This window comes from Hypanus sabinus, chromosome 4 (assembly GCF_030144855.1).
Source record: "Hypanus sabinus isolate sHypSab1 chromosome 4, sHypSab1.hap1, whole genome shotgun sequence".
Taxonomy (NCBI): domain Eukaryota; kingdom Metazoa; phylum Chordata; class Chondrichthyes; order Myliobatiformes; family Dasyatidae; genus Hypanus; species Hypanus sabinus.
Window position 1 is genome coordinate 148,100,926 of NC_082709.1, and position 24,856 is coordinate 148,125,781.

At 41.2% G+C, this 24,856-nt stretch overlaps 1 protein-coding gene and 1 long non-coding RNA gene across 5 annotated transcripts in view; one reads left to right on the plus strand and one right to left on the minus strand.

The window, feature by feature from the left end:
• The window catches only part of LOC132393301 (T-cell surface antigen CD2-like), a 31,649-nt gene extending 8,154 nt beyond the window's left edge, over nucleotides 1-23,495 (plus strand). Inside the window, exons 3-5 of one of the 2 annotated variants that reach the window (XM_059968351.1) lie at nucleotides 2,457-2,702; nucleotides 12,673-12,798; nucleotides 20,430-23,495. In XM_059968351.1, the coding sequence (XP_059824334.1) occupies nucleotides 2,457-2,702; nucleotides 12,673-12,798; nucleotides 20,430-20,794 (737 nt within the window). In that variant the 3' untranslated portion in view covers nucleotides 20,795-23,495. Of the gene's footprint in view, nucleotides 1-2,456; nucleotides 2,703-8,038; nucleotides 8,632-12,672; nucleotides 12,799-20,429 lie in introns of those variants that run through there. The other variant, XM_059968352.1, reaches the window with a different exon arrangement.
• The window catches only part of LOC132393302 (uncharacterized), a 65,852-nt gene that overhangs the window by 23,613 nt on the left and 17,383 nt on the right, over nucleotides 1-24,856 (minus strand). For 2 of the 3 annotated variants that reach the window (XR_009511830.1, XR_009511829.1), the window contains 2 exons: nucleotides 11,300-11,500; nucleotides 8,776-9,000 (listed from right to left, as the gene is read on the minus strand). This is a non-coding gene — a long non-coding RNA (uncharacterized LOC132393302). Of the gene's footprint in view, nucleotides 1-8,775; nucleotides 9,001-11,299; nucleotides 12,605-24,856 lie in introns of those variants that run through there. The other variant, XR_009511831.1, reaches the window with a different exon arrangement.

The following is a 24,856-nucleotide window of genomic DNA, read 5'->3' on the forward strand; positions in this document are numbered from 1 at the left end:
ATATAACCATATACATTAAATGATTATAAAATTCAGCTTGAGGATTGAGCTGAAAGTATATATTTTATTTGTTATCAGGTATAGATAGAGAAATACAAGGAAGGGAAAGAATTGTTATACCAGCAGAGTAAATAATAAAAGAGGAAGTTTTTAAAAAATCTTTTTTTTTCATTTTTTATTTGAGTTTTCATTGGCAGACAAGAACAGCAGCAGGTCATCAAAACCTTTTGAAACTCCTGTGCCATTCATTAAGATCATAGCTGAACTCCTGTCTCAGTACTATCCCCACATAACCTGATTGCCTTGTTATCCAGGAGTCCATGATAACACAGTGATTGAAGTCCCACAACCATCTTAGTGAAGAGATGTCTCCCTATCTAAGTTTTAAACACCTTATCCCCTACTCTGAATCTATGTCTCCTGGTCCTAGATGTCTCGGGTAGGGAAACATGTTAAACCCTCTCAGAATCTACTATGTTTCAATTAGATCTTCATTCTTTCAGCTAAACTTTGGAGATTACAGTTCCAATCTGTTCAATCTCATCTGCTGTCAAGTACAGCAGGCATGAAACGACTCCTGGTGAATCCTTGCTGCTTTCTTTCTCTCCATGGCAAACATAGGCTTTCTTGGGTAAGCAGGCAAGATGTGGTCTCACCAAGTCTAGCACAACAGAAGTACAATACCTTGCTTCTAGAATTGAAACCGAAGAGACTGCAGATGCTAGAGCTGGAGGCACTTGGCGAGTTTAATAGTGCACGTGCATCTCCTTATAGAGCTGTATGCAATGAAAATAGACTATTTGCCATCGTGTTCACACCAACCAGTAACCAGCCATCTGTATTAATCCTACCTTTCAGCACTAGGTCTCCAACTTCCTATGTTTAAGTGCTTATCTAGACACTGACATTTTGTCAGCCTCTGCCTCTTTCTTAAATGGTGCATTCCAAGTGCAGGCTACTGTTTTGGTGATAAAGATTCCCTTAACATTTCTTTGAAATCACTTATCCCTTACTTACTAGCTATGTCCTCTGGTTTTATTCACCTCTGATAAGGGAAAACATGATCTATCTATATCTCTCACAATTTTATGTACTTCAGCCATGACCCCTCTCAACCTGTGCTCAAAGGAGAGTATTATTCTCACCTCTCTATTCTCATCTTCTAATTGAAATGTTCCACTACAGCGGATATCCGGATGGATCTCTTGCCAATATCCTTCCTGTAGAACAGCATTCTAGCTGAGGTTTGACCAATGTTTAATGAAGTTGGAACATAATCTTCCAGCTTTTGTATTCAAAGTCCCAAATAATGAAGGCCAGTATTCCATATGCCTTCTGAGCCATGATGTCCACCTGTGCTGCCATTTTGAAGGGTATTTTGGATTTGTACAATTACTATTACTCAGTACTCCCTGGGGCCTTACCATTCATGACATACTTTCTGGCTTCATGTCTTGTATTTATCAGGATTAGATTCTACCTGCCATGACGATAACATAATCAATATTAGCATATTACCTCCCCTTCACACTGTCAGCAACTAAGCCAATCTTCATACCATCAGCAAATTGACTGCTCACGCCTCCTCCATCCACGTCCAAATGTACAGACAATAAGAGATGATACCTGGGGAACACCACAGGTCACAGGCAATTCTTAAAAAAAAACCCTCTGCTATCAGCTTCTGTCTCCTACTGCCCAGCCGACTTTGGATCCAATTTTCCAACTTGTCCTAAATCCTGTAGACCCTAATCTTTTGGACCATTTGTTCTTTGTCAAAGGCATTTCTGAAGCCCACGTGAATGTAACCACTGCACTATCCTCACCAATAAACTTTGTTCCCTCCCCAGAATATTTAATCAGATAAGATCTGTTCTTGATAAAGCTGTGTTGGCCATTTCTGATCAGTCCCCACCTTTCTAAGTGATCTTTATCCTCTCTCACAGAATTTTTCCAATAATTTCTTGCCTCTGTAGGAGTTTAGAACTGTAAAAGGGACTTTAAGGCAAGATATGCACTCCTGAGGAATTTTGACAGGGTGGATATGGAGAAGCAATTTTCTCTTTTGGGAGAATTCAGAACAAGAGCTACTGTTTAAAATTATAAAGTCACTCATTTCAAATACACCAGGTGGTTTGTTTTCTCACTTAAAAGGCCTTGAATTCTTTGAACTCTCTACTTTACAGGACAGTGAGGTTCTGCTCTCAAACTCAGATTTGCTCTGATGAAAGGGCATTAACCAGAAACGTTGGTGTGTTTCAGCCTCCAATTATGTCAAATGGCCTTCTGAATATTCTCACCATCTACTGTTGAAAATAATTGAAAAGAAAAATAGAGTTCAAAGTGAATGTATTATCAAAGTACATATGTGTCATCAAATGCATAAATTTCAAATGAAAACGAATACTGTTCCCATTGTCAAAAGTATTCATAAAATGTAATTCTTTTTATTTCAGTGAAAGTCTCAAAACCTGTCCTGAACATCAACTGTAGTTCTCCAGGAGAAATCAATATAACCTGCAGTGCGGAGAACGGAACAAACATCAATATAACATTACAAGGTGACTCACTGACTGAAACAGTTCAAAGGCATCATTTAGAGAAGACATTTTCCTTTAAAAAGACAGGAAACAAGACCTATATCTGCACAGCTAAAAATAAAATTAGTGAAGCTGCGACTGTAAAATTGAATCATTGTGCAGGTAAGTGATGTGTTGGCTGATATACTAAGACCATTAGACACAGGAGCAGAATTAGATCATTCGGCCTATTGAGAATGTTCTGCCATTTCATCATGCTGATCCATTTCCCTCTTAATCCCATTCTCCTGCCTTCTCCCCGTAACCTTTCGTGTCCTGACTAATTAGGAGCTCTTAACCTCTGCCTTAAATACACCCAATGACTTAGCCTCCAAAGCCAATTGTAGCAACAAATTCCACAGATTCACCACCCTGTGGCTAAGGAAATTCCTCCTCCTCTTCTGAACCTGTGCCATCTGGTCCTAGACTCCCAGACTATAAGAAACATCTCTCCACATCCATTCTATCAAGGCCTTTTAACATTTGGTAGGTTTCAATGATACCCCCTCTCATTCTTCCAAAATGCAGCAAGTACAGGCTCAGAGCGATCAAACACTCCTCGTATGATAACCTTTTCATTCTGGGAATTATTTTCGTGAAACTCCTCTGAACTCACTCCAATGCCGGTACATCCTTTCTTAGATAAGTGGCTCAAAAACTGCTCACAATACTTCAGTGAGGCCTCAGCAGTATGTTATAAAGACTCAACTTTATAACCTTGCCTTTATGTTCTAGTCCTCTTGAAATTAATGTGAACATTACATTTGCCTACCTCACCACTGTCTCAACCTGCAAGTTAACCTTAGGGAATCCTACAGGAGGACCCTTTGCACCTTGGATTTTTGAATTTTCTCCTCTTTTAGAAAGCAGACTATACTTTAAATCCCTATTCCAAAGTGCATGACCATAAACTTCCTGACACTGTATTCCACCTGGCACTTCTTTGCCCATCCTCCTAACCTCTCTTTCTGCAGTTTCCCTGCTTCCTCAACACTATAAGCCTCTCCACCTATCTTTGTATCGCCCGCAAACTTGGCCCCGAGTCATCATTTTCACCATGTGAATCATTGACATAAAAGGAAGTTTCCCTTAAGGAAGCTATGCTGACTTTGGCTTATTTTATTATGTGTCTCCAAGTACCCTGAAGCCACATCCTTAATAATCAACTCCTACTTGTTCACAGTCACTGCAGTCAGGCTAACTGGCCTATAATTTCTATTCTTTCTGCCCCCTCCCCCTTCTTGAAGCGTGGAGTGACATTTGCCATTTTCCAGTCCTCTGGAACCATTCCTGAATCTAGTGATTCTTGAAAGATCATTACTAATACATCCTCTTCAGCCTCCTCTTTCAGATCCTGGTTTGTAGTCCATCTGTTCCAGCTGACTTATCTACCTTCAGACCTTTCAGCTTCCCAAGCACCTTCTCCCTAGTAATAGCAACTGCACTCACTTCTGCCCCGACACTTTCAAACTTTCAACATACTACTTAATGTCTTCCGTAGTGAAGACTGATGCAAAATACTTATTCAGTTCTTCCACCATTTTCTTCTTCCCCATTGCTACCTCTCTAACATCATTTTCTAGCAGTCTAAGCTTTACTGATGCCTCGCTTTTACTCTTTATATATCTTTAAAAATAACTTCGGTATCCTCTTCGGTATTATTGGCTAGCTTACCTTCATATTTCATCTCTTCCCACCCCCCCACCCCAAAACTTTTTTAGTTGCATTCTGTTGGTTTTTAAAAGCTTCCCAATCTCCTAACTTCCTACTAATTGTTGCTCAATTATATGTCCGCTCTTTTTCTTTTGTCGCTTTTGACTTCACTTTTGCTTCTGAACTGCAGCAGTGAAGCTGTGCAGTACTCAGCAGAGCTAGTGTTAATATCATAATTTTATTTTCTGTGTTGCACATCCCATTAACCAGACAGTTTAAATGGTTCATCACAGACTAGATGGGCCAAATGGCCTGTTTTAGCGCAGTAATTTTCTATGACTCTATAACATAAGGGAATAGCCTTTGCGACTAACCTTACTTTAAACTGCAAGGAAGCAGGGGCCTGAGGGGGGTTGGGAAGAAGAAATAGGTGGAGGAGGAAGGGAAGGCACAACCTCAACAATCCTAGCATAACTACGATGCTTGTGGGTTAGCCTTGGCCAGCTTTGAGCCTGGAAGTTTAAGGTTTGGACCGGCCATTTTAGTGTGGCCTATGTCAGTGTGAGATGTCTGGCAGACCAGGAACGGGGTACATCCTGATCAGTGGACCATGAAGGGTAAAGAGAAGAGAGCTGTTTTATGCTCCATGGAAATACTGCTGCTCTCTTTAGGAGATTCCTCCGCAATCTGGAGCAACTAATGGAGGATATTCTGGTATCTCCTTTGAATATTCAGAGTACAGCTCTGTTGATAGGGATAGAAGGCTGAGCTTTTAGGTACAGTAGCCAGACTAGAGTTAGTTTCTGCTTCAATGGAAGTTGAATTATTGACTCAATGTTCAAAGCATCAGGGCCTTGGCCTGAAATTTTGCCTGTTTATTCCTCTGTATAGATGCAGCCTGACCCGCTGAGTTCCTCCAGCATTTTGTATGTCTTACTCTGGGTTTCCAACATCTGTAGAATCTCTTGTGTTTGAGCCTTGGTAGTCAGTCTGTAAGTCATAGAATCAGTTCAGGGATTGAAGTTATCTACACCACTTTACAAACCTGATGATTGTAGGGTAATAGCCTTTCCTGAACCAGGCCTTACCAGACCATGATACAAACAGTTAGAATACTCTCCACTGTGCATCTATGGAAGTTTGTCAACATTTTTGGTGGTATGCTGAATCTACACAAACTTCTAAGAAAGTAGAGGTGCCATTGTACCTTCTTTCTGATGATACTTTCATGCTGGTCGCAGGACTGATCCTCTGATATGTTAATCGTAAGGAATTTAAAGCTACTGACCCTCTAGGCTCCAATCACTTAATGAGGACTCCTCCTTCTCCCTCCTGTAGTTGGGTAACCAGTTCTTTGACTTTGCTGACATTGAGTGAGATGAGGAGGGAGATCATACATCTGGACGAGTGCAGCACCACTCAGCAAGGTTTTTGATCTTCCCTGTGCATGCTGATTCATCACCAACTTTGATTCGGTGAACGACAGTGGTATCACCATTTCTGCTTGTGTTCCCCACCACTCCCAGACCGAAAGGGTGGAGCTCCAACTGCTTGTGAAGTTCTATTACAACACCAACCTTGCAATCTTCCATTGTCACTGAATTTAGGGTTTTTTGGAAATTTGCTAAAAGACTCTGCATTTGCTTGTGCACACACTTTTAATCTGTTTCTTAAGCAGGTGCCATGAGAGTGCCAATCTGAGTCCCCTGCAGCTGAACTCTAATGCAGTTCCATGAAACTGGCCATGCCTCTCTTCATCCCCTCCTGTACAGACTGCAGAATTCAAGTTCTCAACATGTGCACGTTCTGTCTCCAAGCTATTCCATAAATTTCTCTCACTGACGTGACTGAGTGTGCAGTTGAGGTTTGTAATTTCTTCATTATCACTGACACTTTGCTCTCTACCTTGGTCTGCCCAGGTTTTGGTACTCAAACTGGGAATGAAACCAAGAACAAAGCTGCAGTGAAGTAAAGTGTAGAGAACAAGCTGTGTGCGTTTGTATCATCAAAACCTTTTGAAGTAAAGAAATTGATGGGAGATGTAAGGAGGATTAGTAATGAGTTTTTAAATATATAATTGTGGTCCCAACAGTGGCCAAATGGTGAACTCTGTTTTCACCGTAAGGACATAGACATAAAGACATGTCCTGCAGCTTCACTGTAGCTGCTTTCAGTTGTACACAGCCTTTTCCAGCATGAGATAAAAAACTGCGTCAGAGGCTGTTAACACCATTTGTTTGGTTGATGTGTCTTTGTTAAACAGTTAAGGGGCATGGGTGTGTGAAAACCCAGCAGCATAGTCGGAAGTGTCAGCTGCAGTTCCTGGCTATTCGAGACTGTCAGTAGATCTGAGGTAGATCAGTGTAGGGAACCAATGGTGCATTTGATTGAACGTATCAAATACAGGTTCGCTGACCTTGACGATGTGCATAAAGTATCCTCATCTTCTTGCAGCGTTCAGAATCTGACACATTGGTTTCAAGGTTCGATACCATTTCTCACAGCTTTCTTGACCCTTTGGATAAACCTTCTCTACCAAAGATCCAATGCAGCTGCAGAAAATCTTGAGACATACATTCTTCACTGTTCCCCAGGTCAGCTTGAGATCTGAAGGATCCCACTAACACTTTGATGAGATACTTGGGCTGGCTTTAGATAGTGTTAGTTTCAGGTCCTAACAATTCTGATTGTCATTAAGTAGAAAATTAATGTTCAAAGTAAATTTATTATCAAAGTACATATATGCCACCGTATACAACCCTGAGATTCATTTTCTTGCAGGCATACTCAATAAATCTGTAATAGAATAATATAATCAATGACCGACCACACCAACTCTGGCATTCAACCAGTATGCAAAAGTCAACAAACTGTGCATATACAAAATGAAAGAAATAATAATGACTAGATCAGCCATAAATATTCAGAATATTTATGAAAGTCCTTGAAAGAAATGCCGTGGGTTGTGGGAATATTTCAAAGATGGGTGAGTGAAGTTATCTCCTTTGATTTAAGAGCCTGATGGTGTCGTGGTTTCTTGAAATAACCAGGAGACGCAGAAGCTTCTTCGAGAAGTTTAAGCCTTTATTTGCAAACAAAAGCTGAGGCAAATTAATGAACGTGTCACTAATTGCCCGCTGAGCCTAGTACACAGTATTCTTTATAGTACTTTCTTATCTCAGTACATTAGCATATCCTCTTACCACCAGCACATTAGCTTCTCGATTCGCCACCAGTATTTTTGTTCAGTAGCTTAAACTTGTTCTAGTCTACTCCTTGGAACACGTGTCCCCCTTCCCGGCCTTGACTGGTTTTCATACCATCACACCATCGCACGATCCCGTCTACCACCGTCATCTCTACATGCTTACTTTCACTGTTAGCTACATTCTTAAGGCACTGATGCATTCAATAGTACAGAGGCAATACAGAGATTACATTCTGGCCAATAAGTTGGATACATAGCAAATAGCAAACACAAGGCTGGCCACATAGTTCTGGCCACACAGCAAATGATGCAACTTTATTCTCCAATATAATCCCCCGCTTTGAGACCTATACGATCTCACACAGAGAAAGAAGACTAAGAGTCCACACACAAAAGCCCAATAAAGTCCAGCACTTATTCCCAAATCTCGGGTTAAATTATAATTCTTTGTGCCAAGACCTCAAAGTATTCTCACCCTGTTACCCTAGGCTGCTGAGTCAAAAACCTGTCCCTTTGTATCTGAGACAGGGAAAAAAAAAACTCAGAAATTCCTACAATCTACTCCCACACTGTTGTTTTGCTCTTGTTCATCCTGCAGGTATTGTAGGCTGTAACAATACTTCTTCGGTGCTTCTTTCTCCACTAAGCTTGCTTCAGTAATCGCCACGAGCATCGGAAATTGTTTGGTTGCAGCACGCACTACAAGAGACTTGAGACAAGGAAGAAAACAGCACAGAACAAGCGCACAGCTCAGCAATACAATACCGACGGTCATTGCCATCTTAGTCAGCCATGCTCCCCATCCTCTGAGTCAACTTTCTAACCAGTCAAATAACTGATGTCCGAACCCTGCATTCTGTTTAACTTCCTTTCTTAGACTTTTCAACTTATACATTGACTTAGTAATTGATCCTTCTGGACTAGTGTTATTTGGTATAAAAGAACAGCACTGCTCTCCAAACATCATACAAACTCCTCCTTTTTCTGCCAACAGCCAGTCCAATGCTTGTCTATTCTGCCACGCCATTTTGCTAGTTGCATCCAGCTGTTGTCCCAAGGCCTCCAATGCATCATCGGTGTAGTTGATGAATCTCTGCTGATTGTAATATATATAATTTATCCATTCAACATTCTTAATAGTTCCTATCAAGGGTAGAAATGCTTTGAAGCCTACAGCAATCTCATTCCTTGCCTTAAATTTGTTAGGTATACCTCTCGGCTGACCTATACTATCTATCCAAATCGTCGAGTCGGGTTCATATTTTCTCCTTTTCCGCAATAGTGTTTGCTGTTCAGAGATATCAGTGTTGAAGTGTACTTCAGGGGATACTATAACTTCTTGAAGTAGCATAACACGCGTACACGTACCTGCCCAATTGAGGGGAAGTGTGGATCTTAGACCTCCTTCCTCACCACACAGCCACCAGGTGTCTGCGAAGGGGATGGTCTGGGCATCCAATGTACCTTCGGGTGGAGGGGAACCTACTATGTGTCTTTCGCCTGGGGTCACATCCCACATCTGAGTGAAGTTACCTCTGAAATGGCCCACTGGACGAGCACCTGTCCGCATAAAACATTCATAGCTCAGCTGATATGCATCACTACTGAGAACCCTGCATGATTTCCATCATAATCCCTATAACAAGAACCATCTACGAACAAAACCTTTTTATCTGCATCCTCTAGTGGTTCCGACTGTAAATCTGCTCTGAATTTGGCAAATGCCATTGTCTTCCCTACACAATCATGGGGTTCTCCTTCATAGCCCAAAGGGACAAAATTAGCTATATTACTGGTAGTGCACCTCTGTATGATTATGTCTGGAAATGTCAATAACATCTGATACACTGCTATCCTGGCTGGCGTCAACACAAATTTCCCTCTTTTCAGCAATGGTATGTGTGGTTGGGGAGTTATTTCGACCTCTTTCATCGTTCCTACCATATCTACACTTACTATTATTTTAATGCAATTGTTGTCTTCCGATATCCACACCTCCGGCGTGATTTTCCTCTACACTGTTACGGTTTCAGCACTCTTAACTAAAGGTCCTAAGTCTTTAGACTGAAATCCCTTGTTTATCAACAACGATATGTGGGGTGCAGCCTCCGGTATCCTGTACCATTTTTCTAAAAAGGTGTTCCACTTAACTTGTAAAGCTGCCCCTTGCTTTCCAATTATCACAGCCTCCCCTTCCAGGTGCTGTTGGGTACATGCCTCCACGTGCCATCTCTCCTCTAACTCCCTGTTCTGAGTCTCGTCAAAAATCACTGTACAATGTAGCTCAGATGTGGGCATTACAGCCCTGGGTAATATAGCCTGCATGCCCTTTTTCCATTTTCCCAGGTTTCCTGAATCTGATCTGCGATGTCTCCTATCCAAAAGACATTAGCCTTCTTGTCTTCTCGCACTATCAATTGAGCCCCTGCTCTTTCCATGCTCAGCCCATTTCTGGTGCATTCTAATTTTAATTCCAGTTTCAATAAGGCATCTCTGCCTAACAAATTAATTGGAGTTCCTTTAAATACTAGCACTGGCAAAACAATTCCTTTATTTCCCATTCTCAACTGCACTGGAGCCATGCACTGTGTCAACTGTGTTTTCCCCGAGAACCCTACCGTCTTAATAAACTTCCCTGACATGGGAAGGTGAAGTGCATACTGTGGCTGTACACAAGTGTACGTGGCTCCAATATCTATCATCATTGGTGTCAGTTGCCCTTCTAACATAACCTGAACAATGGGTTCCTCGTCTGCCTCCCTTGTTATCATTGGGTAATGTCCCTTCCCACTCGAGTTCTCGGGGCACCCCTAATACCTCGCATAGGGGTTCACAGGTCCGCTTGGGCCTGTGGAGGCTGGTCCTTGGCTAAACTTTAGTTCCCTTCTTATCGGTTCCTGCTGGTGTGTGATAGGCCATGGTGTAAACGGACAATCTCTTCTCATGTGACCTGGCTGATTGCATCCCCAGCACAATCTCTCTACCTCTCTTTCCCCCTATTTCCTCAATGGTCCCCTCTGCCCATAGCTCCTCTGTCCCCCTCCTTGGGACTTCCAGTCCTGTCTGGGCTGTCTGAATTTAGTCTGTTCCTGATAGGGCATTTGTGGGAATGCTCCTCCAAAGATGATTATTGGCATGGGGTTTTCCGGCCCTTGTCTTACAGTATGATCGGTTCCCCCATATAGCGGTGCTTCATTCAGTTTGATGGCTGCACTCGGACCAGTGGTTGCTGGCAGCATCTTTTTGCCTTTCTCTTTTTCCTTCTTTTTGAATTCTTCGAGCTGCATTTGTATTAACATTCTTTGCACCTCTTCCTGCTGCTCAGCCAACCTTCGTTTGTCTTTCTGGTATTTCTCAACTGCATGGACTACGTGGTCTCTGAATTCTTGTGGGGTCATTGACGTCAGCCCAACCACTTCTTCCAGTTTGGATTTAACTTGCGGAGGCATTGCATCCAAAATGCTATGTCGGAACAGTGAGGTCATAAATAAGCTATTTTCCACCTCTTGCTCAGTCTCCGGTCTCCTCCTTTTCAACTAATTTTCTACATAGGCTGCTGGGTTTTCAGTGTCTCCCAGTGGATCCCCCTTTAAGGCTCTGGGGTCCACTTTGGGTGGATAAAGCTTTCTGAGGGCCTGCCATACCCTCTGCCTCACTCTGTCAAACCCGTCTCCATCAGTTCACGGGTCGTTCGAGTTTATTATGCCAGCCATTTCCATTAGTTCGTTAAATTTGGAGGTTCCCATCAACCTTACCAATAGTGCCTTTAAATCTCCCATAGCCAATAATCGTCTGAATCTCCGAGACCTCCACAAAACCAACAGAATTCTTAGTCCAAATTGTCACAAAAAGTGCTTACCTTTTGTTTGGGTGCACCCTTAATTCTGTTAGCCCTGTGGGGGTCCCTAGAGGACTGTGAAGCGTCCCCAATCTGCCATTTCCTTTCTGTGGGTCTCTTTCCGGTCCTGCCGCGGTCGCCAATTCTGTCGTGGTTTCTTGAAATAACCAGAAGATGCAGAAGCTTCTTTGAGAAGTTTAAGCCTTTATTTGCAAACAAAAGCTGAGACAATTAATGAACGTGTCACTAATTGCCCGCTGAGCCTAGTACACAGTATTCTTTATAGTACTTTCTTATCTCAGTACATTAGCATATCCTCTTACCACCAGCACATTAGCTTCTCGATTCGCCACCAGTATTTTTGTTCAGTAGCTTAAACTTGTTCTAGTCTACTCCTTGGAACACGTGTCCCCCTTCCCGGCCTTGACTGGTTTTCATACCATCACACCATCGCACGATCCCGTCTACCACCGTCATCTCTACATGCTTACTTTCACTGTTAGCTACATTCTTTAGGCACTGATGCATTCAATAGTACAGAGGCAATACAGAGATTACATTCTGGCCAATAAGTTGGATACATAGCAAATAGCAAACACAAGGCTGGCCACATAGTTCTGGCCACACAGCAAATGATGCAACTTTATTCTCCAATTATGGTTGAGGGGTAATAACTACTTCTGAGCTTGGTGGTGTGAGTCTGGAGGCTCCTTTATCTTCTTCCTGATTGCAGTAGCAAGAAAAGATCATGCCCTGGGTGGTGGGGGTCCCTGATGGATGCTGCTTAGTCCCATTTGTAATGAACAGAACAGATAAGTGATTTAATAGGAACATAAATTGTGATGATGCACTATTGTCTAGGAATGAAACGGCTATCTACTTATTGGAATTTAGAAGGATGAGGGGGGATCTCATTGAAACCTTTTGAATGTTGAAAGGCCTAGACAGAGTAGATGTGGTAAGGATGTTTCCCATGATGGGAGAGTCTAGGACAAGAGGGCACCGGCTCAGGAAAGAAGAGTGACCTTTCAAAATAGATATGTGGAGAAATTTCTTTAACCAAAGGGTGGTGAATTTTTAGCCGCTGTGGAGGCCAGGTCATTGGGTGTGTTTAAGGCAGAGATTGATAGGTTCTTGATTGGACATGGCATCAAAGGTCACTGGGAGAAAGCCAGGGAGTGGGGTTGAGGAGGAGATAGAAAAAAGGATCAGCCCTGACTGAATGCTGGAGCAGACTCAGTGGAGCAAATGACCTAATTCTGCTCCTATGTCTTATGGTCTGACATGCAAATTATTTCATATCTTAATATTTTCTATTTGAATACACACTGGCAAATTCATACTGTGCTGTTTTGTTGGTTTTATTCATATTTACATTTATTTCTGTTTTACAGATAATGAAACACCAAATAGTTATATTAAAATTCTGATAATAGCAGGAATAACAGCAGGGGCAATGATCATATCATTTATCCTGCTTTGTTTAATTCGGAGAATTTGTCGAAGACAAAGACGAAAAGGTAAGTAATCTAGCTTCTGGTAGATACCAAGCATATACATAATATCTAGGAAACTAGCAACATCAGTAATTAAAATAGTGCAACTGATCAAAATTGGCAATATAAATGTAGTGTATGAGTTGTGAGATTTGAGTCTATGCATTAATAAACTATTAGTTATTCTGTTGTCTTCTTGACTAAGTATTCTATGGAGAACTCCTAAGAGCACACAGCTCACAACTTGCAGCCTCTGCCCTGACAAACTTTATACCAACACCGAAGGTCTGTAACGATTGACTTCCAACACTCCCAACTGCTTTCCGTTTTGTCATGTACGATTTATGTAATGGTTGGTTTCTGTTTTTGAATTTGCTTATCTTATTTTGGTCAATTGACTGTTTGGTGTTCAGGCCAAATGCCTGGTCGCTGCTATTGTCATGAGTGTGAATGGCTGAGCTCCTCCAGCACCATCCTCTTGTGTAGCCTCTCCACCACGCTTTCCTCTAAACTGTGCAAGTGGATGAAAACGAGTGGCTGAAATGCTCTCCCGCGTAGACTTCCTTGTCTTGCAGCTGGAGCCTTCATTATGTAAAGCTTTATTAAAGTGCCGCGCAGTTTTCAGGCTATGTAAAATAAAAATTACCTGCTAACAGCAATGGTTGGACTGCGCAGCTGCAAAACAAAAATAGAGGAAACGTTCTGCATTCAACACACACTAAAATGGTGGAGGAACTCAGCAGGCTAGGCAACATCTATGGAAAGGAGTACAGTAGACGTTTCGGGCCGAGACCCTTCAGCAGGACTGGAGAGTAAAAGATGAGTCAGTGTTAGGAGGTAGTGGGAGGGCAGGATGAAACACAAGGTGATAGGTGAAACTGGGGGGGAGGGGAAGGGTGAAGTAAAGAGCTGGGAAGTTGATTGGTGAAAGAGATGCAGGACTGGAGAAGGGGAAGTCTGCTAGGAGAGGGCAGAAGGCCATGGAAGAAAGACAAAGGGAAGGTGCACCAGAGGTAGGTGATGGGCAGGCAAGGAGACAAGGTGAGAGAGGAAAGTGGAAATGGGGAACGGTGAAGGAGAGTGGGGGAGCATTACCAAAAGTTCGAGAAATTGATGTTCATGCCATCAGGTTGGAGACAGAATAAACTGTGTTGCTCCTCCAACCTCATTGTGGCCTCATCGCAACAGTAGAGGAGGCCATGGACTGACATACTGGAATGGGAATGGGAAGTGGAATTAAAATGGTGGGGGGGTGTCGCTGGAAGATCCTGCTTTTTCTGGTGGATGGGAAGTGGAATTAAAATCCTGCCAGAAGAAGCGTGGTCTCCCAGTGGCCACCCATTTTAATTCCACTTCCCATTCCAATACGTACATCCATGGCCTCTACTGTTGCGATAAGACAACACTCAGATAGGAGGAGCAACACTTTGTATTCCATCTGGGTGGCCTCCAACCTGATGGCATGAACATCAATTTCTCGAACTTCCAGTAATGGCCACTCCACCTTCAACATTCCCCATTCCCTTTTTCCTCTCACCTCATCTGCCCACCACCTCTTACCTCTTGTCTTTCTTCTATGGCCTTCTGTCTCCTATTGGATTCTCCCTTCTCCAGCCTTGTATCTCTTTCACCAATGAACTTACAAGCTTTTTACTTTACCTGTCCTCCCGCCCCCTCCAGGTTTCACCTATCACCTCAAGTTTCTCCCTCCCTTCCCTTCACCTTCTGACTCTGACACCTCAGCTTTTTTTCCTCCGTCCTACTGAAGTGTCTTAGCCCAAAACGTCGTTTATACTCTTTTCCACGGATGCTGCCTGACCTGCTGAGTTCCTCCTGCATTTTGTGGGCGTTGCTCAGATTTCCAGCATCTGCAGATTTTCCCTTGTATGTGGTTTATCTGCACTCCCACACTTAATGCCCACTATGCCTTCACCCATAGTGTATCCAGGCACTGGAATTCCCTTTCAACTAAAGTACATGTGGTACAAGGTAGTCCTTCAAGTAGATGTCAGTAAACTCTTGAGTACAGTATCAGAGTTTCTAAAATTTATGACCAGGAACAGGAAAGGATCTGTTTAGGTTTAGATTCAAAGTTAGTTATTGCAATGAGCAAGTCAATAGAACAAAGAATTGTTGAGAACAAATCTCGTGAATCATCTAAACACAAAGGAAATTATTGTAATGTTGGGATAGTGACCACAATATAATAAAATATAACTGCCCTGATATAGAAATGCCCATGAGTAGACAGTATTTTATTTAAGAAGTCAATTTGGTGAAATGAGGGAGCAGAAGAAGTAAATAAAGTGGGAAAGGTTAGTCTATAAAATATGAGAAGTTACACAACTTAATTCTACCCAAGCAGAATAAATGCAGTCCTAAAGGCAAAAATTAGACCTATTTCATTCAGTTCCATGTAAAATGGATTGTGTTACCTGGAGACAGTATGGTAGATCCTGGCTGATCAGTTCTCTCGGTTAACTTGAGAAAACTCAGTTGTAGTGTTATATTAGAATTCAATGAAAGAATCACTACTGTTTCTAATTGACATCAATAACTGTATATTTTAGTTTTAATAAAGAAATACTTAAATAACATACTTCACAGCCTCAGAATGTCTCACAAACTTTAATGTAATGCTGATTAATCTATCCATAACGTTTGTGTTAATATCTAATTCTGCAAATTCAGTGCTGATACTGAATGGCTTTTTGAGCCTGAAACAGGTTTCGGGAATGTTTGTTGGTGGTGTACTTAGAGTGACCACTAGCTCAGTATTAAAACATTAAAAAATTGATTATTGAATAAAACAATGAATATCAATCTGTGAGCTTTGATGACCTTCTTAATTCACAAAAGCTTTTGATGAACTTGTTACTTAGATTTACTGTAATACTACATGAATTTCTTTTATAAAGATCCAACATGGCACTGGTAATTAACCAAAGTTATTATAAAATCTGAGAAAGATACTTGATTAGATATACAATCTGCTAAGTTTAACAATGAGCATTTCTGGGTTTCCACCTGGAAAATTAACTGGTGTTTCTGTTTCTGATTATCACCGATTGTGTGTTCTGGTGACTCTAGGTAAATATAAACTTAGGAGGAACAGTGAGGAGGACAGTAATAAGCTTGAAAATGTGGGCAGGCTGGTAGAGGGGTGACAGATTAAATCTACTGTTAAGAAATATGAGGTGTTATATACAAGTTGAAAGAATGAGAAAGAGACAATGCAAACTAGAGGCACATTCTGAAAGTAGTGCAGCAGAGAGCTGAGTGTGCAGTTCATTGAATGTGGAAGAATAGTTTGAGAATGTGGTTAGCAATGGAGGCATATAGTATCAGAAGAAGAAATTTTAAGTCCACTTTTATAAAATGAAGATGAGAGAGACTAAAGGCACTGGAATCAGGAGCAACACACATAATGCTAGAGAAATTCAGTTTCTCTCCATAGATTCTGCCTGTCCTGCTGAGTTCCTCCAGTATGTTTTGTGTTGAAACTTTGGCAAAGTTTGGCTTGGCCATGACTAGAGTATTGCATCCATTTGTGCATGCCACATTCAAATAAAGATGTCAAGACTTTGGTGAGGGTGTCTTAAGGACCCAAATTATTTCAGGGATGAGGAATTTATCTTGTCAAAATATTCTTGAGAATCTGGTTGGCACAGAGGAGGTTGCAAAGAGATTTGATGGAGATCATGAAGGGATTGAACAAAGCAGAGAAGAACTGCTATTGTTGGATGATGTGAGAATCTGTGGTGCATGGAATGAAGGTAAGTAGCAGAAGAATCTAAAGTGAAGGAAAAGGGTTGAACACAGCTTCTTTGCAGCGTGTATTGCACTCGCAGAGTTTGTAGTTGAGACAGATTGAAATGTAACTTCAAAGTGGAGCTGGCTAAGTAAGTTGCAGAGTTGTGAGTAGGGGTGAGGGAGTGAGACGCCACATATTTACTGTTGATGCAGTTATGCCAGTTTATCTGCTGTCATTTTGTGATTATGTGAACAAATTATGCCTGGCTGTGTGACCAGGTAGTTTAAGAATATTCGTTCCTTAAGCTCACACATTAACAGTAGTTCTATGATCAAAGTCACAGAGGCTTTGACAAAACCTAAAGATAGTTATTACTGGCTAGAAATAGAAATAGGAGGCAATGGAATATATAGTAGAGGCAAACTAATAGAATGGAGAAACTCTTGTACCATTGGTGTGAAGGCAGTGGGCAATTCCTGCTTCTGATGATTCGGTTCACCCCACTAACAAAAGCTCTGCTTATTCCAGAGGTGAGGAGGACCTGACCCCACTTCACTTCTGTGGGTTCTCAAGTGGCTGTTTTTTTTTGTGGAATAGAAAGCTGAAACACACTTTCATCTTTCAGCATACCAATAACTTTGTGGGAAATGGAGGGGGCTGATAGAAAATGAAAATGATGTTTTTTGGAGGTTCTTCCAGTAAATATAACCTCTTAAAATATCACCATCATTCTTGTAAGTACAGTACATGTGACAGGTCCGGCAGATAAAATAGAGGGATGTCCTAAATGATTTTAGAAAAGTATTATGAGCAAAAGAGTAGCTAGAAAGAGAATGAAATCAATGCAATGTGTGGGATCTTAAATTAACCCTTCCATACTTATTATGAGGAAGGTCATGCATGTTAAGGAATTGACGGATATGAATGGTCATGTATTGAAACATATCCACATAACAAAAGGGGAAGTACTGAGGGTCTTAAAACATCTTGAGGTGGACAAGGCTCCAGGACCTGTCCAAGTATATCTTCAGACCTTGTAGGAAACTAGGGAAGAAATTGCAAGTGGCCCTAGTAGAGATGCTTGTATATTCCTTAGCCATGGGTGAGGCACCATAAGATGGAAGGAAAGCTAACTTAGTGCCTTTATTCAAGAAAGACTGAAAGGACCAACTAGGGAACTACAAGCTGGTGAGCCTAATGGTAGTGAGAACATTACAGGTGGGGACTCTGAGGGTGAGCATCTACCAGCTTTTGGAAAGACGGAGACTGATTGGGGAAAAACAGTGTGGCTTTGTATATGGACAATCATATTTCACAAGTGTGAAGGAATGTTTGAAGAGATGACGAAGATGATTGATGAGGTAGGGCAGAGCATATTGTGTACCTGGATTTTAGTAAGACATTTTGATAAGGACCCTCATGATAGGGTGATCTAAGAGAATAAAGAGTGCGTGGGATCCACAGTGACTCAGTTGATTGGATTCAAAACTGGCTAGAAGAGAGAATGTAGTGATGGAAAGTTGTTATTCTGATTGGAGGTCTGTAATCAGTGATGGTCCACAGATATAAGTGGTGGGACCCCCATTTATGTTACATGTAAGTGACATGGACAAAAGATGTAGATGGGCTGATTAGTAATTTTTCCAATGAGACAGAATTTGTGGATAGTGAAGGTTGATAAAGGATGTAGCAGAATATAGATCTTTAGCAGATATAGGTAGAGAAGTGGCAAGTGGCTTAATCCAACCAAATTCAAGTTCATTGTCTTTCAACCATACACGTGTTTACAGCTAAATGAAACATCATTCCTCCTGGGCCAAGTTGCAAAACATAGTACACGTAGTCATTCACAGCACATATAGTTACAATCCAGCATATACCGTCACAAGATAATATTAACACATGTCCTGACTGGCATGGCCTAAAGATTGACAGGTTGAGGTGAAGTGCAGGGTGCATATTTCTCTAAGACAGTGTAACATTACCAGCATTACTATAACAAAGCAAGCAGTACTATAAATATATGAATCATCATCATCATGTGCTGTGTCTCATAATGTGGGTGGTCATGGTCGCTGACCATGATTGTTCTTGACGAATGTTTCTATAGAAGTGGATTGCCATTGCCTTTTCCTGGACAGTGTCTTTGCGGGACGGGTGACCCTAGCCGTGATCAATATTCTTCAGAGACTGCATGCCTGGTGTCAGTGGTCAAATAAACAGCTGCACATACAATTACCCACCACCTACTCACATGGCTTCATGTGACCCTGATTTGGGGATAAGCAGGTGCTACACTTTGCCCAAAGGTGACCTGCAGGCTAGCAGAGGGAAGGAGTGCCTTGCATCTCCTTTGGTAGAGGTGTATGTCCACTCCACCACCCAATAATTACAAAAAGTAGCAGCAATAAAAGATGAGAAGTGACAAATGCAGGGTGAGAGTGTGTCTGCAAGTTGTGGAGTGGAGGGGGAGAAAGGGTGTTAGCGCATTCAAACAGAGTGTACATGTGTGTAGGGTGGCTGCAGGGTGTTAGTCTAACAGTCTGGAGGAAGAAGCTGTTGATCTGACGGTTCTGGTTCAAATGCTGTGGTACCTTCTGCATGATGGCAGGAGATCAAAAAGACTGTGGGAAGGATGAGAGGGGTCTTTGACAATGCTGGAGGCACTGTGTAAGAGGTGAATACAGGTGAAATGTTGCAATTTGGGACGTCAAATGTAAGGGGAACTTTAAACAGTAAATGGCAGGACCTTAGCAGCACTGATGTACAGAGGGATTTTGGGATCCAAGTCCATTGCTCCATAAAAAATGGCAACACAGGTCTGCAGAGTGGTAAAAAGTGCTTGGTTGAGGCATTGAACACAAGAGTCAGGAAATCACATTGCAGCAGTATAAAACATCGTTTAGGCCTCATTTGGAGCGTTGTGTTTAGGTCTGGTCTGCCCATTACATGAAGGCTATGGAGGCTTCATAGAGACTGCCAAGTATGCTCACCAGAATGCTGCCTGGATTGAGAGCATTAGCTGTAAGGAGAGGTTTTCTCAGGAGTTTCAGCTCTGAGGAGACACCTGATAATGAATTATGAATATGAATGAGATTATGAATTACATATATAGGGAAGATGGCGCATCTTTCTCAGGGTGGAGATGTCAGATACTGGGGTGAATAGCTTTAAAGTGAGAAGGGGAAAGTTGTTACTAAGAAATTGGTAAGTGTGGTGTTGGAAGCAGATAAGAGGCATTTGGGTAAATAGATGGGCATGGGGGGGGGGTTATGGATCCTGTGCAGGCAATGGGTTTGTTTCACTTGGTATCGTGCTTGGGACAGACTGTATAGACTGAAGAGCCTGTTTCCATGCTGTACTGTTCAATACTCTTGTGATGTTGCTGCACTAGTGGGTTTGAGTGACAAAGTGAAAGTGCATAGGTTGGGACATTTTTTCCCTAGTGTACAGGAGGTAACCCTACAGCGGTTTATAAAATCATGAACTGCATAGATAAAGTGAATACTTAGTCTTTTTCCCCAGAGTAGTTGAGTCTAAAACTAGAGTGCTTGGATTGAAGGTGGGAGAGGAAAGATTTAAAGAGGACACGATGAGCAATCTTCCTCACAAAGGGTGTTGTGTATATGGAATGAGCTGCCACAGGACGTGGTAGAGGCAGGTACAGTTGTAACATCTGAAAGACAATGAGACTGGTACATGGACATAAGGTTTTGAGGGACATGTGTCAAATTGAAGGAAATGGGACTAGCTCAAGAAGTTTGGCTTGGGTATTTTGGGCTGAAGGGCCTGTTCCTGTACTGTATAATTTAATACATGAGCTGGTGACTAACCTAGATTCATTTTTTTAAACATATTTTTACATATAAATGTGAATTAATGACCTATTTTCCCCATCTAGCAAAGCCACGTCCATCCCAAGGAGAACAGAAAGAAATTACTGATTTAAATTTTGTGAATCAACCAATGCCGCCAACAACAGCTGCAAGAGACTACCTGGAATGTAGAAGACCATATCCACAAACAAAAACCCGACCAACCCAGGAATTTGGGCAAAGAATGGATGAAAAACAAACAGCACGTAAAGCAGAAAGAACAGATGGAGGCAGGAAGGTCCTGAGAGAAGATAGGAGCCCAAGGGCAGGGACAGCACCAAGAGAAAAGGCATATCAGGGAGAGACAGCACAGAGAGGAGGAAGAGCACCTAAAAACGAAACTCTTGAACGAAGAGGAAGGAGAGGACCACTGCCTATACCACCTGAATGAGCCATCAATTTTGGCTAAAAATAGTTGCTTCAAAAATTTTTTTTCTATTGAACATTTACACAAGTAAAATTATTGTCTCTTCAAATTCAACACATGGTCTTTGGGTTTACTTCTACAATGATTGAAAATTTCTGTAGATTACAAATGTGTAAGATATAAATTTTCAATAGTAATTTTATAACTGGCTTTCAAACTTTTAAGACATTTTTTACTCAGTTTACAGAAATATAAATGATGAGGGGTTTGTTCTTGCTGAGATTTTGTTGTAATAATTGTTATAATTTGGAATTTGTTATTAAGTTCATTTTGTATACATTTATACTTTTATACATTTTTATATTTTATATAGATTCTGGTTAATTGTGCTATTGGTCAATGGGGACAACCACTTATATTGGCCAACACTTAAATTATAAAATCAAATCGAGAAATAGCCAGGATTCCCTTTGTTTATTTGGATCATTATGTCAATTAATTGGAATGGAAGACTGCTGCCGAAGTTTTTAACTATTGCCAGCCACATTGCACTTGTGTGACCATTAAACACTACACCATGCTTAGGGTGAACAGTTTTTAAATAGCATCAGTTGCTTGTGTTTATGTCAAAAGGCAGTGGATTTTGTCACCGATAGTTGGTGAGAAAAAAGCAGCAAGACAATTCAGAACTGTTCTGCTCACTGAGGTTTCAAACATTCAGGCTTGGAGATGCCAGAAACAGCCAGGAGTGAAAATGAAATGATTTTACAACTTCAACAAATTAGGAACTATGAAAAATTATAAGATATCGATAATCATCTTGAATGTTATAATGCAAGTGAAGATTTGTAGGATGCAAATTTTGAAAACATTGTATGAAGGCAGTCCATTATCTCCACGAGGTGTCCGTACTGATTTTGTTCATTTACAGTGAATAAGAGGAACATGGCAGCGTACACAATGGATGAATTCCTCCATCAATAACTATTATGAGCTACAGTTTTCTAGTACTGTAGTAGTATTGTTAGTGTTCTGAATTGTTCTGTATTTTATTTAAATACATAATTTATTACTCAGTTAAATGGTAGTTTGTCTTTTTGATACATTTTTAACTATTTCCATGAAACTTCAGCTAATTAGCCAGCCACTTAATTGGGCCGAAACATACTGGTCCCATTGAGTCCCAATTAACCAGAATCCACTGTATTTTTTATTAGTAACTAAAAACAGATTAAAATATTTTCAATAAAATCAGAAAATGCTTGAGGTGTTTTGAGAAAACGTCATTCAATCTGTGTCTGGGTTTTCCAATGAGAAGATTACATTGTGCAATACCATAAATTCAAGTAAACCTCTGCTTAACCTGGAAGAAATGCTGGTCGCTGGATGGTAGGAAGAGGTAAAAAGCTGGTTTTCCTATTTTCTGCTGTTGATAAAGAAGGTGAAGAGTGAACCATGGAGTAACTATGGGGACAGTGCATTTGGTATGCTGAGAGTGGAGGAGAGGACGAATCACTGGCTAAGTATTTGGAAATTGTGGAGGGTGATCTGTTGAATGTGGAGGCTGCTGAGTTGGAAGGAGAAGGAGGACACTATCCTTGCTCAGTAAGGGAGGTTAGGAAATTAAACAAAAAGTGTAAGTAATTGATCAGGGGAGTTGAGAGTCCAGAGAGAAAAACCAGTCAAGGAGAAAGGTATCCCAGAACCACTGTTGTGTTATAATCAGAACAGGGAGGACAGTGATGGAGAAACTGGTAGAGTGAAATAGAAGACTTTCATAAACAGGGAAGAAATTTAGTTGAGATGGAGACGGGTTTCTGCAGCTTGATGTGGATATTGGTTATTAACCCTACAACCTAAGACATGAATAATTATATCACGATGGAAAAGGGAAGTGTCAGGAGTGAACCAGAGATGAGAGTAGAAGTTGTAATCCTAAATCTTCTTTTCCTTCATTAATACTCCCCCCCCCCCCACCATCCATTGCCACCTCCACTCCCCACCCTGATACCCCTCAATGTCCTGATGCCTCCAACCACATTGAAGACCTGATCCTTTGCACTACACAATGCACACCCCAGGTCCACCATCTCACTGCTCCAGTTATCCTGGATCAATGCAACTTCTTGCACTTGCCAAGTAGTTCTATACTTAGGAGAGGAAAGTCTTGTGCAGATATAGACCTGCAAGACCTTCCCCATAGTGCATAGTGCCTTCAGGTTTTTGCCAACAGAATTTAGCAACAGGGGTGGGGGTGTTGCTTCATGCAATGTGACAACTGGCACCACTTTCTCCATATTAAGAAAGATACGTTAAAATTCTAGATCTTCAGCTTTTAATATTGTATTATGGGCCATACTAATTCAGCTCTTGAACATTAATAGTGATTTTTAATTCTACTGGTGCTAAATAGCACAAAAATATTCTGACAAATAATTACCACTGTTGGAGCCATGCATCTGTTCTCCATCTGCATTGTATTCAGTGTTGCGTGTTTATTTCTGGTAACTAGTCACATGAGTGGGGGCATAATTAAAGCAAAGTGATTAAGTGATATTTGTGTTTTGTTTGAGACAGTTTGGAGCTGAGGGCTGATGGATGCCATTTTTTTGTTGAATGCTTAGTTACAGCTTAATTTATGCTTAGTTATGCTTATTTAAACTCAACTATGGTTAAATTTTATTGCTTTAAGATTGTATGTTTGTTAATTGCTAATAAAGGATCAAGTACATATCTTCGACTTTGGAACATTCATCATTAGAGTGATTGGAGGGCATGTCATACAAGTATAACAAATCCATGGGGGTTGTCAGAGCAGCAATTGTTTTGGTTAGAATTGACTACTATAATTACTTTAATGAAGGAAAGAAGTTATCATCTATTTCCTTTCATTTTGAGGGACCTTACTGTTAACAAACTAGTGATCATATTTCTATACAATGATAAAGCAGCAAAAGGATTTATAAAGCACTTTTGAGACACCCTGTAATTTGTAATTTCCTGGGATATCCCTACTCCCTTTCTTGAATAAGAGAACAACATTCACAACCCTCCAATCCTCCAGAACCTCCCCATCCTCATTAATGATGCAAAGATCATCGCCAGAGGCTCAGCAACCTTCTCCCTCGCTTCCCACAGTAGCCTGGGGTACATCCTGTCTGGTCCTGGTGACTTATCCAACTTGCTGCTTTCCAAAAGCTCCAGCACATCCTCTTCCTTAATATCTACATGCTCAAGGCTTTCAGTCCACTGCAAGTCATCCCTACAATCACCAAGATCCTTATCAATGGTGAACATTGAAGCAAAGTATTCATTAAGTACCTCTGCCATCTCCTTCGGTTCCATACACACTTTTCTAATGTCAGACTCGATTGGTCCTATTCTTTCATGTCTTATCCTCTTGCTCTTCACGTACTTGTGGAATGCCTAGGGGTTTTCTTTAATCCTGTCCGCCAAGGCCTTCTCATGGCCCCTTCTGGCTCTCCTAATTTCATTCTTAAGCTCATTCCTGCTAGCTTTATAATCTTCTAGATCTCTATCATTACCTAGTTCTTTGAACCTTTCATAAGCTCTTCTTTTCTGATTGAATAGATTTATAACAACTTTTGTACACCACAGTTTCTGTACCCTACTATCCTTTCCCTGACTCTGTAATGTATCTACACAGAACCTCACGCAAATATCCCCTGAACATTGCACACTTCTTCTGTACATTTCCCTGAAAACATCTGTTTCCAGTTTATGTTTCCAAGTTCCTGTCTGATAGCCTCATATTTCCCCTTACTCCTATTAAACGTTTCCCTAGTTTGTCTGTTCCTATCCCTCTCTAATGCTATGGTAAAGGAGATAAAATTGTTATCACTATCCCCAAAATGCTCTCCCACTGAGAGACCTGACAGCTGACCAGGTTCATTTCCCAATACCAGATCAACTGCAGCCTCTCCTCTTGTTGGCTTATCTAAATATTGTGTCAAGAAACCTTCCTGAACCCACCTAACGAACTCCACCCCATCTAAACCCCTCACACTAGGGAGATGCCAATCAATATTTGGGAAATTAAAATCTCCCACCACAACAACCCTGCTA